The sequence below is a fragment of the Alligator sinensis genome, unplaced genomic scaffold (assembly GCF_000455745.1).
Source record: "Alligator sinensis unplaced genomic scaffold, ASM45574v1 scaffold919_1, whole genome shotgun sequence".
Taxonomy (NCBI): domain Eukaryota; kingdom Metazoa; phylum Chordata; order Crocodylia; family Alligatoridae; genus Alligator; species Alligator sinensis.
In genome coordinates, this window is record NW_005842191.1 from 650,247 (window position 1) to 664,453 (window position 14,207).

The 14,207-nt window shown below is 49.4% G+C and overlaps 1 protein-coding gene across 1 annotated transcript in view; it reads right to left on the reverse strand.

The window, feature by feature from the left end:
* The window catches only part of C1QL1 (complement C1q like 1), a gene marked incomplete at its 5' end in the record, with an annotated part of 42,498 nt that extends 28,294 nt beyond the window's left edge, over positions 1-14,204 (reverse strand). Inside the window, one exon of the mRNA XM_006026402.2 lies at positions 13,914-14,204. Coding sequence (XP_006026464.1) covers positions 13,914-14,204 — 291 coding nt within the window. The remainder of the gene's footprint in view (positions 1-13,913) is intronic.
* Positions 14,205-14,207: the final 3 nt, after the last annotated feature.

Here is a 14,207-nt window from a genome sequence, read left to right on the forward strand (position 1 = left end):
CAAGACAATGCTCAACAGACTGGGATCTGGGCTGCCTAGTGAGTCCCCTCCTCATCAGAGGGTCTCTGCATTTGCTCACCGACAGTCAGTTCTGCTCCCCTCCCTTCAACACAATGGAGAAAAGAGGCATCTTTCTTCTGAAGAGGCTGGCACTGAAGTTGCTCATGAATATTTCATTTAAGGATAGCGCCTGATGTGCTTTTATTTATAGGCCTCGCCATCTCTAATATTTCCCTTAGCTCCTCATTCCCAATCCTGCAACACACAGCAGTTCCCTGTGCCCCACCCCCAAAACCTGCTTAGCAGACAAGCCTTTCTATTTAAAGGACAGAACAAAGATACTAAGAGTGTGGGCCAAATGCATCCTTCGTGTAAGAGCACGGAAGTACAGGAAGCTGCTTCCTGCAGGACTGATCATGGCTTAGCATGTGCATGTACACTGTTAGTGCATGCCCAGGAGCTGCTGGCAGGACCTTGGCCTTGGGCAGGAGAGACATGCAGACCAGAACTCAGTCAAAGGGGAGAGCAGCTTATACTGTGTTTCCTAGGACTGAGGGGAGGAGGAGTAGGGAGCAGCATCTCTCTAGGACCAAGGAAGTAAAGCAGAAACACCAAGCGCAAGCCACAAGTCAGCATTCTTGATCCATTGACTTCAAGACACTTCATAAGGAAATCAGTACCACTTGCCCCACTCTACAGAAGGGAAAACTGAAGCCAAAGAGAGAATCGGATCCGCTTTGCAACTGCCCTTTTGTACATGGAAGCCTGATCTCTCTCACCCTTCCACTCCCAGCAGTAACATATTCCCCAGGTCCTACCTATGCCTTCTTACAAGGAACATTCCCCTTTTCAGACCCAGCCTTCCCTACAGATACCCAATGCTGGGTCCCACTGGTAAAATGGATGTTTCCTTTGATGGGTTTAGTCTGTCACCTTTCTCTGTCATGCCCTGTCACTGCTTCCTGTCCTGGGAGAGAGGTGAAAAGCAGAGCACCATTCACCTCTTTCTTCCTGCTGGGGTTCCAGATCCCTCTGTCATATCCCACCTTACTTGTCTCATCTCTAAATTAACGTGTCCCTGTCACTTCCCTCTTTCCTCATACAGAAATCTCTAATGCTAATTGCCTTTCCCTCTCTCCATTTCTGCTCTTTGAGACAGGGTGCCCAGAACTACCAGGTGGGATGCCCCATTGGTCCATAGAACAGCATCAGGACTGCCTCAGAATGACTTTCCTACACCACTCCCTCTGTATCCCAGCATAGGCTTAGGTCTTTGGCTCCTGTTGCATATTGAGCAGGGGTTGCCACACAGATGTCCACAGTGATGCCTAGGTCCTTTCCTTCATGGTCACAGCCCTCAGTATTTAGAGCTGAGCAGGCAACCCAAGCAGCTCAAAATACCCCTTCCAATTGGTATTTGTTTGAGACTGCATTTCATCTGCCAGAGGGCTACGTGGCTCTGGCTCCTCTGAAGTTTCTCACAGTCTGCTCTAGTCTTCATCAAACCAAATAACAGGCTAGCTTCAAATTTCACCACCAAGTCTGCACCAAGACTTGTCTAGCTATTGAAAAATAATCTTTCCATGTGTCTTAGGGCAAGGGTCTCTAACCCATGGCTTGCAAGTCAGATGCTGCTTGTGAGACCCTCTGACATTGCTCAGAGCCTCAGAAAATCCAAAAGCTAAAACCCAGGTTGACAGGCAGAGCAAAGTCTGTTGTTGCCCCTGGCCTAGCAAGAGCTGTGGAATGCTGTCTTAGAAAAATGCCAACTACACATGCCCAGAACCAGCATCTATGGTGTGGCTTACAAATAAGCCATAAGGGCCAGCCCCTGGTCTGGCAGAGCACTGACTTCAGTATTGCTGGGAGCAGCAAACCTGGGCCTCAGGTCATAGTTTTCAAAGGAGCAATATCTGAGGCCAGATTTTCAGAACAGCTCAGCATTCTGTGTGCATATGAGATGCCCTGCTCATAAAATCATAGAGAAGTAGGACTGGAAGAGGCCTCCAGAGGTCATGTTGTCCAACCCCCAGTCTGAGGCAGGATCATCCCTATCCAAACCATCCTATACAAATTCATAATCCAACCTCTTAGTAAAACTACTGTCAACCCTAACACAACACAAGAGATAACACCCTAACCTGCTACAGGTAAAATGGGGGGACTATGACAACCATTCTGCTTCTGTAAAAGATTGTTAATATATGCTCAAGAGATCCCAGGTATACTGCCATGTCCCCTGTGACAGAAGATGGCAAACCCCCCCGCACAAGTCCATACCAATCAGCCTGACCCTGAGGCAAGACATTCCAGCTAGCAACCTTTGGGTTTAAGTCCCAGCAGAAGCACTGGCACACCCCAGTCAAAACCCCAACCCTTAGCTACAGCCAACCCCCAATGCCTTTGAGGAAGGCTTAAATCCCCCTTGACACATAGCAGAAAGGAGTGGGGGGCACAACCAGAAGGTCAGAAGCATGGGAAATACTGTTGTGGGTATAGCACATTTAAAAATGTGGTCCTGAGTTCTTTGGAAGGTTTGGCCCCTAGGTCCAATATGCGCAGACCCACTGTTCATTCAGCTCCACTGAAATCAATAGGAGGAATTTAGAAGAATCCTGAAAAGAACAAGTTCTGTCCCACAGAACCTATCCCCCTGGATTTATTTACCTTCAGGACAAAGAAGAGCATGGAAGGGATGCCAGCAAGATCAAACCTCTTATATTAAAAACAAAATCTCCTTCCTTGCGTCATTGGTAACATCTTAAGGCCTGATCCTGAAAGTACTTGGGCACTTTAGACACGGGAGTATTGACTTCAATTAGATTGCTGTCATGAGCAAATGTACACTGGCAGGACTGGGGCTTTAGATGGCAAAATGTGAAAGAAACTTAAAAAGCCAATTTCCTGTGTCTGTGTTCGTTTTTTGCCCCACTACACTTGGGACAGCCTAGCTCTGTGCTGTCATTTCTTTCCATTTTAATTATGCTGTTTGGTATTTTGCCTAAACTGCTGACTTCTGGACCCTGTGATAATGGCAGGCTCTGAATGCTTCTGTTTCTCAAGAGTGGTAGGTTCCCAGTGTCTCCTGGTTGCAAAGAATAGTTTGAGCAATGTGACCCAGTTATACCAAAGGCTCACAAACCAGATGTTACAGAACCTAATGCACAAGTGTTTTTTTTTTTTTAAGTTTTATGATTTTAAATCAGTTTCATGGTTTAAAGAGGGGGTCTGCCTTGCGGGGCTGAGCACTCTGGGAGGCAGTACCGAAAACCAAGCTAGTTGCCATCAGTTCTTTTCTAGTGAGCTCCTCCTCTTGGTTCTCATGCCTGGGTCCTGCATCGCATTTGTTACCTTTGTCTTTGGGATGCTGAAGGGAAAGATTTAAATCCACAAAGATTCCACCAGCATTAAAACAAAAAGGACTTTGAAAAAGCATTTCCTGTTGCACTAAACTACATAACTGTCTCCTTCCTCTTGCAGGACAATCCCCATTTCAGGCCACCCTTCCCATGGCAGCACGCCTGTTCTGTCTTGTAGCTCAGTTGATTCCATAACACTGAAGCGAAACTGCATGACCCAGGTTCTTTGGATTTCAACCAAATTGACAGGCCCTGCTAGGATGCCATAGCTAAGATCTGTCATCATTACACACAGAGCAAACCCAGAAGAGTAAGCGATCTGGACCCAAATACACCAGTTTCAGATTTATTCAGGGATGGTAACACATGCTCTGAAACCCAGAAAATCAGCCCTGGATGATCTGAGCAGGCTGATCTGAGCAGGCACCAGAGCTGAGAGTCCGTCAGCCCTGCTGGATGACAGGCAGAATATTCTGGACTAGCAGCTCATTTAAGAGAGGGATGTTACATATTCAGGAAGTTGCTTCCCATCGAACAAACCCATGCAGCTCAGATGGTAATCAGTGCAGTGTTGATCCTAGCTCCCAGTGTTCTGCACTTACACCGTGATAACTGCCTGCAAGTCTCTACATGCATAGCTAAGGTTTCTTCTCAGCATACAAACCAATATAGGCCCCTCTCTATAATGCAACTGACCCAGCATTTTTCACCTTTGTCAATGATTTTTCTAGAAAAGGCACATGCCTACTACTGAGATTGCACAGGGGAAATGGTGGCAGCATGCTTCAGTGCTCAGTTGCACCTGGGTTCATTCTGCAAGGCTAAACTGGTACATGTGCAGATTTCAGTGTGTGATTGCAGAAGCTCAGGCTGAGCATTGGTTTAGCGCACTGATCCTGTCTCTTCTAGTGACCATCCAGAACTAGCCTCTTTGCAGCTAATGTGATTGCTGCTTCAGCCCTGTGCTGCGGGTGCTAAATGTCCCAGGTTCAAGCTGACAATAGTCTGAATGCAGCTTGCATTATGAGAGGGGGAAACAACTAGCTTTACAACCCAGCCTGTTCTAAGCTAATTGTCCTGACAGTTCTAGCTATTAAGGGCTAGGTTTTTGAAGGAACTAAGCTCCCAACCTGCTGAGCTCTTTTGTAAGTCTGGCCCTATGTTCCTAAAGATGGATCAGTAAACCCCTAAAATGCAGTGCACGACTGTAATGCAGCCTGGGACTACCCTATATATAAGCAGCACTTCATAGGAAAGACAGCTCTGATAGCAAAACTCGGGAGTCCCCAAGGTCTATGGGTCTGGAATCTCTCTCTGGATAAATCTGTAATCTTTATCATCTAGAGCCCCTGGTCACTAGATCGTGTTACATAGTCTACTCAATTTCAGTTGTACCGTGGTTTAGATTTCTGTACAGACCACAGGCATGTTGCAATCCTACTACTGCTCACTAAAACCCATAATACTAATTCTAAGAATAAAATCAGGGGCCAAATTTCTCTATCCCAGTACTTCTTTAGTCCTCAATATCATAACATGCAAGCCATTATGCATATACATGAACCAACTGCCGGGCTAAAAGAGTGAGACCTCATTCTCTTCAGACCAGCACAGGAGGCTACTGCTTTAAAATCAGGAGGCAGACAAAATCCCCAAATGAGGGATGAGATGGAGCCATTCCTGTAGGAATTCAGCTAAAATGAAAGATAGATCAGCAACCCTGGACCTGGGGTTAATAAGAAGTTATCAAGCTTAAATGTAAGGAGCTAGGGGATTTTTTTTACATGTTACAGGCTAAAACAATCTTACATGTTACAGCAGGGGTAGGCAGCCCCCAGCACGGGTGCCAGTGTGGCACGCAAAGGCATTTTGCCTGGCACATGCCCCTCAGGGCAGATGTGGGGAAGGGGCCAGGGCTCTGCCACTACAACAAGGGTTGGGCCCCTTGCAGCCTCTACACTGTCCACCCCTGGCATGCCAACATCTTACAGGTTGAGGTTGTGGGTGTTTTTGGCACTCTATCCAAAAACATTGTCAACCCCTGTATTACAGGCTAAAACAAGAGACAGGCGCCTTTTGGGCCCAGGTAGCAGCCACGCACATATTAGAAATACCCAAAGAGGTAGGGGAGTTCATTCTTCTCTCACTCCCATTCACTGTTCCTGTCCTGTTCACACTGCAAAGGTTTGGCCTGTGGGCACACTCCTGCCCAGAACACAGTGACACTGACCACACACCTCCCTTCCCACCCCAGAGCCTCATGTTTGGGTGAGGGTTGGAATTTAATTAAGGGCATGAGCTGTGGGTTGAGACTGGTGGGCTCTGACCTTCAGGGTATGCCTCACCCCCAGAGCAACCCTGAGTGAAGGACACTAAGGGCCCTGGCCCTCCATGGGGGTGGCAGATGTGATGGGCTCTCTGAAGGGCTAAACCTTCACAGACTCTGAAGTGCTTCTTCCCAATTAACTCTGGAATCATTTTCTAGGAGAGGCTCTCAGCCCACTAGCCCTTTTCTTGCTACTGCTACCTCTGCCCACCCGCTGCAGCTCCTGGTTTGTAATGAGGCAGAAGTCAGTGGCCAGTGAGCTAGCTGACCTTTCCCCTGGCCCTGCTTGCCTGTTTCAGTTAGAAGCGTTACATCAGGAGTTGGCAATGTTTTGTGCAGAGCGCTAAACACACCCGCAACCTTGACTTGTAAAATGCTGGTGTGCCAGGGTGGCAGGCAACCTGCATGAGACCTGATCCTTGTTGTGGCAGCCCCAGCCCTTTCCCCACCGTCTGCCCCAAGGTGCGTGTGCCAAGCATAATACCTTTGAGTGCCATGCTCTGACACCTGTGCCAAAGGTTGCCTACCCCTGTGTTAGAGCCAAGTTCCCTCAGTAACACACAGGACAGGTGCAGGTGTCAGCTCCTTTCTTTCCTCCTCCTCCTCCCTTCACCTATGAAAAGGAATGGACAGGTCCAACAGGAGGGAACAGGGGACATGGGTCTGCTTTATGCCACCCAGGGTATCATTCTCACCACCATGGTATTTGAGCACTGGGCTGTGCTCACTCCACAACCCTGGGCATTTTCCCCAGGGACCACACCTTGTGTCACATTCCAGCCCCCCAGCCACATTCAGCCCCAAGGCAGCTACCTCTCTGCCACCTTGGGATTCTTCTGGTTCACTCCTGGCCCTAGCTGCAGCAGTAACAATGGTTTGGGATATTTGGTGTGTAAAGGAGTTTCAATGATGGTCTGATTCCTGCCTCCAGTCTCACTGTAGCCAAACAGCTACCATCTCCCATAACTGTCTAAAGTAATGAAGCCATAGGTGCCCTGAAAGGAAGATGGTGGTCCCTTGGTTACCTTGTAAGAGCCAGAAATGGGGTAGGGAGATGGGGAGAAGAGAGGCCATGGGGCAGCAGGCAGAGAATGGTACAGGAAACCATGAGGAGTCAGAGGAATGGGGTGCAGAAGGAGGCTGAGGGGAAGCAGGAGAATGGAGCGGGGCAGAAAGTAGACGGTGAGGCAGGGGAGTAGTGGAGCATAGAGGGCCAGTGGGGTGGTAGAAGACTGTGAGGGGAAAGTGGGAGTACTTTAGGGACCTGGCAAATTATAGAGGATTACATCCCATGGAATTTAATGTGCTCCTCTGCTCTGCTGGATCAGGGCCATAACACATAACAGAGGCCTCACCTTCCCCTTGTGGGGAAGCTTTTGTACTTGCTTGGGAGTGGGATGCAGCCCTGCATACTCAATATGGAGCAGAGATGGGCCCACTCCCTAAACCAGTGATTTTTAACCAGGACACCACAGCATGATTCACAAGATATGCATGATTCACAAGAAAAAACCCTGCCCTGTTGTGGTGTTTTTGAGTTCTTTGCAATAAAACTGCTCTATTCTTTTTTTTTTTTTTTTTAGTCAACAAAAGAGTGCAAGCTAAGAGCTGACAAGGTTCTTTGGGTAGATGTGATATCTTTTATTAGACCAATTAAAGTTGGAAAAATTGTTCTTTGCAAACTTTTGGGCACAAACACCCTTCTTCAGGCATGGAGAAGCTAAGAGCTGGCATTTTCTGAGGGCTGCCTTGAGACTAAAAGGAAGGAGACCCACTGCCCTAAACCTAAGATCAGGATCTAGGTTTCAGCACTGCCTCAGCCCAGCCCAGGCAGTAGGTGACAGCTCAATCTCATCCTGGTGTTTGTGTGCCGTGGGGTGAGACATACCCACTGAGACCTGATGGCAGGGGGGTGGGGGGTGCAGACCCTGTGTGAAGCTGGGTTTGTTATGATTACAATTGCTGCCTCAGTTCAGAGAGGCTTGCTCAGCAGGTGGCCCAGCAGGTGCCACAAAGCAGACAGAGACTGCTCCCCACATGCTCTAGGAATATCTTTAGCTTCCTTCCCCTACAGAAAATGCAAGGTGGGAAAGATCAGCCCTGCCAGAGATGAGGGAATCAATGTGTCTGCCGGCCCCTCAGCACCCTCCTTCCAGAGCATAAGGGGATGTGCAATGGATTCCAATCATGTCATCAGCAATTAGCGCCAGCCCTTTGCTGCCAGGGGGACCTTATTTCTTTCTAATGTGGGCTCACGTCCAGCAGATGCTATCACCAACAGTGCCGTGGCATGATCTAGGTAATCATTATTCCCATGTGGCTAGTTACAGTGAGGTTTCTATTGTTATAGAGGCATCTCTGTTGCTGCCCGTTCAAACAGAAGAACTCACCCTTCCATTTTAATGCCTCCTATTTTCGTACTTATCCACCCTTCTGCAGCCCCTCCAACTGAGCACATTAGAGACCTGAATGAATCTAGCCTCACAGCGCTGCATGAGACAAGTTCAGCATTAGGATCCAGGATTTGAGAGCAGGGAAACTGAGACACGGAGAGGTGAAGTAACTTCTCTGAGATCAAAGATGAATGGAAATAGAATCCGTGACTCCTTTTCCCTCCTCCTCCATAAGAAACTTGAGATGTCACCGTTCCCTGGGCTGGGAAGACAATCCAGGAGTCCTGACTCCCAGGACTCCACTCTAACCATGAGACCCCCCTTACTCTCTGCCCTGAGCCCTAGACACTACAGTAAAAAGTTCACAAGGACTTCAGTTAAATAGACAGATGTACAATAGTACTGCCAAGATATGGGAAATGAGCCCAGGAGTCCTAACTCTCTTTCTTTTCCCTTCTCATTTACACACACAAATTATTATTATACATAAAAATGACATTCAGCATTTGGTGCAGGTCTGATGCCTTTTAAAGGATTGCACATCCATCTTACCAGAGTTTGGGAAGATACATTTTGCCCCCATAGATCAGGCAAAGCTTAGCAGAGTTCGACGTTTATTCATTCGAAAACAAATGTCTAGCATTTCCCCAGGGGCATCACCTCTGCATGTGTGCGGGTTATGGAGTTTAATGGGATGGTGATTTACAATGTTTCCTTCTAAACCCCCCTCGAGTTTCAGTAGACTGAATTATGGGCCCGATCCTTAGCCAGTACAAGGTAGTAAATTGTTTGCCATTGGTTTTTGTGAAGAGCAGGAGTGTTGTGTGGTATTACAATTTATTTGTATTCCAGCAACACCACAATCAGGATCAGGACTGAGTGTGGCAGGAGTTGTCCAAACAAAACGAAGGGCTTTGCTCCAAAAGATTTGCAGTTTAAGCATCGTTGGGGCTCCATCCTGCAGAGTGCTGAGCAATCCTGAAAGGTGACAATCCTACAGAACAGTTCAGCACATCCCTGACATGGACAGCTCCCATTAAAGACAATGGGTCCAGTTGTCTGCTTCTAGATAAGAATATCCTCATGTGCTGTGTCTAATTGGGGCTTCACAGGCTGATCCTGCCCGCAGGGAAGTCAAGGGCAGCATTCCTACCAGATTCAGCAGGCATGGGGTCCAGTGACAAGACAATTATCCCTGACTTATCATGCAACTCAAAATCACAAGGGTTTACTAAGGACTGGGAAGGCGGTGTGGGTCTGTAAGTCTGTGGTGGGATCCCCTGTGCCTTTTATTTCCATTTGGGTTTATTTGGGGGGAAGTAATGTCATTCTATTTTTAGTGGGAATCTAACTACTCTGTCATTTGCTTTCAAAAATATCTCAGCAGCGTTTTGAATTCAAGCCCTTTGAGAACTGATCACTTAGCCCCCCCAATGGCACTTTTCATGCCCAGGCACTTGGCACCCTTGTAAGCTGTAGATTTATAAATATTTTAACAGAGATATTTTGTTAGTAATTAGTAACCAGTGTGTGGAAATGGCTTTGATTCAGAACCATGATTATTAACGCAGTTAAGATGATTAAGCTGTATTGCAGAGGCACGCGCAACTGATTTTATTTACTCTTGATGAGGAGCTTTGCAGCTCCTATAAATTCATCTGTTAGTACCTGATTTTGCAAACACAACTACGGAGCAGAGGCTGCCATCCAGGAAAGCGCTTATGCCCACATTTAACTTTTAGCATGTGTTTAACCCATTGACTTCAATGGCTTAAAATGAAGCACCAGCTTCGTTGCTGTCTGGAATAGAAATGCTTCCCTGAATCAGGGCCAACATGCTTGCTGTTGAGTCATCTCAGTGACTTCAACTGATCGGCTCACAGCAGAGAGCTGTATACTTGGTAGTTAGTGCCTGCAGGGTTGGGAAGTTACAGCAGCTACAAAGAGCTTCTCAAGAATAAATAACTGTTTGCTGGATCCAGCTCTTAAACATTTAAAATGTGCATGTGCTGCTGCAACCAAGCAAGCCTGATCCAAAGCCGAGGAAGGTAAGAGAGAGAGTACTACATTGTGTTCAATGGGTTTAAGATCAGACCCTAATAAAGCAAGGGAGGGATGTAGCTTTTCATCCTTTGGGGCAAGGCTCAGTGCTGACTTTGCTTTCCATCCTGTGCCGCTGGAGTGCCATGAGTTTCCCTTTTGATTCCAAGGGCAGCAAGCCACTCAGCTCCTCCCTCAGGTCTGCATTGGCATGGGCTAGCACAGAAATGCTTTGTAAAGTGAGAAAAATGTATTAAATATTAGCAATGACCAAGGTTTCCCCAGAAGCCTGAGGGAGTGTGGTGCCAAGATCTACCTGGGACCCTCTGAACATTCCTACCCTGTAGCTTCATGAACAGGACCCTGTCACTGTGTCTGCATTTTAATACATCTCTCAGTCTGAAGCTGCAGAGATGGGTACCTTGGGAATGTGGCTGAAGCAATGCTATTAATAGGGGGGAAGCTATTTCCATTAATGGCAAAATATCATCATCATTGGCATTACAGTATATATTAATAAGAGAAGTAAACACACACATTTAAAATGTTGCCATAATCTCACCATCCAATCAAAACTGTGGATTCCAGATTTCAGTTCATAAGAGCAACAAACTGAGCTGAGAGAGTGTGCTTTTTAATTAGGGCTATTATTCAGGTAATCATATAGGGTGAAAATACTGGGTATATAGGCTTGATTCTGGCCCCTTCACTGCTATCAATGACAAATGATGTGTGGGGCTAAATCCTAGCTGTCAAATACCATCTGACCCTGGAAGGTGCTAAATACCTAGGCTTCAAGCCACTCAGGCACAGCATCTTATGATTAGCTTTCAAGCACATGACTCAGTCCTGTTGATCTCTATGGGATGACTTGCCTGCTTGAAGTTAAGCAGCTGTTTAAGTGCTTCTGCGATCTGGGGCCACAAGGCTCAGCTCTTTGTGTGCCTGAGCCCATGTATGGAAATTCAGACAGAATATCAGCTGGTCGTGGTAACGGAGTAACAGCCAAGTCTGCCAACTGGAGTGCAGGGGCTGGAAGGGAGCTGGACCAGTGGCCAGGGCACCCAGCTGGGATTCAGGATTGCTTGGATTGGATGCTGACTGGCTGCATCACTTCAGCAAGCCACCTCCCCTCTCTACGCCAGTCCTGCCTTGTTGTCTCTGCAGACTGTGAGTCCCTTGGGGGAGGGTCTCTCTCATCCTGACACAAGGTGGTTTATCCTAGGTAGGTCCTCCAGTGGCTCCTGTTTAATAAATAGTATGAGCAGTTTTATCAGTCCCGCAGCAGGCAGGAGCCAGGCCACAGCCCCAAGTTGTGGACAGAGGCAAAGGGCACCTTATCCTGTAGGAATGGAAAGGCCAAGGACAAGTTTGCTGTTGAGGCCAGACCCTGCTCTTTAGTATATGCTAAGGAAAACTTCAGAAGAAATACTGGAGGAGGAAAAAGCACGTCCTCTGGTAGATATGTACAGCCACAGAATATACAGCCTTGGAGGGGAGGGGAGTGATTCTCAGACTTCCTTTACCTACAAATGAATCACTGAAACGCAGCCCTAACTATGGTGGCACGACTGCACCACTATAATAGTGTGTGACACCAAAGAATATTAAGCTCAGGTGACATTTAAAGTGTGACAGGAAAGTCACCATTAACGCTGACAATCTGTGCCTTAAATCGCGCACAGTTTTTCTTTGGGGAGGCGGGATTACAGTGACACAATGTACAGAAAGGCAGATTTAAGAGTCTAAAACAACCTCTTACGTTTTCTGGCATCCTTAGGGCATTTCCTAGTAGGATCTCAGAGAGCTCTGCCAATTGTGGGGCAGCACTGCCATGCTGCCAGCCCAGGGCTGGGGCATGGGGGGGAAGAGGGGACAGACAGCTCGGGAGAACACAGACAATGAGTGGAGGGGGAGGACATTTGCTAGATACTGGGGCAAACCCCTTTGGAGAGTGGTTTCACGCCCGTGTGGCAGGAGCCTGGGTGCTCTTATTGTTAACATTCCTGCATGGAAATTAATCCTGGCAAAGGGGCTGAATTAGGAACTGGGGGGACTAAACCATCTGTGTGTGCCCAGACCTAACTTTCCACAAAGATGATGGACCTCACTCTCTCACCCCAGGGGAGATGCTCCTGACAAGGCAACTTCATTGATGGAAAGGCTCAAAAGGGCCACTGGGATGACCCTACATAGTGCTGACTGGTGAGCCCCATCCATGATTCCTACTCTGTCTGACTGAGCCTCCCTTTTCATAGATTTCATAGACATTAGGGCTGGAAGGGACCTTGGAAGATCATCGAGTCCAGCCCCCTGCCCAAGGGGCAGGAAGTCAGCTAGAGTCATAGGATCCCAGCAAGATAAGCATCCAAATTTCTCTTGAAGGCGTTCAATGTGGGTGCTTGAACCACCTCCAATGGCAGGCTATTCCAGACCTTGGGGGCTCGGACAGTAAGGGAGGGGTGCCCCATTTGATGTGAGATCTTTGAGGTCTATTTCCAGGGCACTTCTAGTCCTTTGGCCTCCTGGGCTAATAGAACAACACTGAATGTGGCTGAAAGAAGGAACCAACCTGTTCTTTTAACACACCTTTCAGCTTTGGGCCTTGAAGTGCCTTAGGAAGGAGGGTATTATTGGTCATCCCATTGAAGCACTGGAAGGGGTTACCTAGAGAGGTGGTGGACTCTCCATCCTTGGAGGTTTTGAAGGCCCGCCTCAACCAAGCCCTGGCTGGAATGACCTAGTTGGGGCTGGTCCTGCTTTGAGAAGGGGTTGGATTAGATGCCCTCCTGAGGTCCCTCCCAACCCTCATTTTCTATGATTTTACAGAAGGGGAAACTGAGGCACTGAGACTCTTCCCATGTCTCCATGGCCTGGGCTATAGGGAAAGCATGGGTGGGGGGGGCTGGCTTCAGAGCAGGACTGGGACCCAAATGAACTTTCCTATACTGCCCCTGCCACTGCCTAGCAGTGCGACTTAGATGCAGCCCCTCGCTGCTTCCCCATTCTCCTGCCTTGTTTAGATATGAGTCTTTAGATCAGATTTAGATCCAAGGCTATTTGGGGGCCAAGAGCCAAGCCTCTCGCTGTCTGTGCAGCCCCCAGCACCAGGGGGCTTTGGGCACTGAGGTCCTTCAGGCATCTCCTAACAGAGAAGGTCAGAGGAGCTGGGTGCAGCTTCTCCTTGCCGCCTCCATCCTGGGGATCTGGCAGGGAGGGGTAGAGTGGACCTTTGCTGCTGGGAGCTGGGGCTTGGGGCGCCCGGGGACACTTGAGGAAAGTGGAGCGGGTGGCTGTGAGCGGTGGGAGGACCCGGGCAGCCCCCCGGGGAAAGCAGCAGCCCCTGGCCAGGGGCAGAGCCAGGCGCTGCGAGGAACTTGCAAAAGAGCCCGATCCCTGCGCCTCCGAGCCTCACAGCGGGGCAGAGGCAGCTCGGGAAGAAGTTGCCGACCCGGGCAGATCAGGCAGCTCCGGTCCCTGCCACCCAACTGAGCTTCCCCGCTGAGATGCGGCTCCCCCCCCCCCCCCCACCCTCCCCCCCACCCCCGGCCGCTGCTGCAGGAGGAGGGATAAAGCCCCGTCCATCCCGCGGCAGAGCGGGCAGACAGCCAGGTGCGTGTGTCCGCTCCGGGGGACAGCGCCGGCTCCGCGAGGCGCCCGGGGCGGCTGCAGCAGCAGCTGGTGGGAGGCAGGGCTCGGAGCCCGCTGGGGCAGGCTGTGTCGGTCTGTCCCGGGGGGTGCAGAGAAACTTTTTCCCGGGGCGATCGGAGCCGGGGGGGCCGGGCCCGCGCTTACCTGCCCGTTCTTGCAGAGATCGGCCCACATGCTGGTGCCGTCGCCGCCGCGCATGAGGACGTGGTAGGTGAAGAAGTAGGTGCCGGGGATGTTGCAGGTGAACTTGCCCGTGGCCGCGTCGTAGTGGTTGCCCAGGTTGGTGACCACGTCGTCGAACTTGAGGATCTCGTAGCCCTCGTGCGGGTTCTTGAGCCCCGCGTAGAAAGCCACGCGCGGCACCGTGGTGTAGGTGGCCGTGCTGATGGCCCCGCTGCCCCCGGGCCCCGGCAGGCCGGGCGGGCCCGGCTTCCCCGG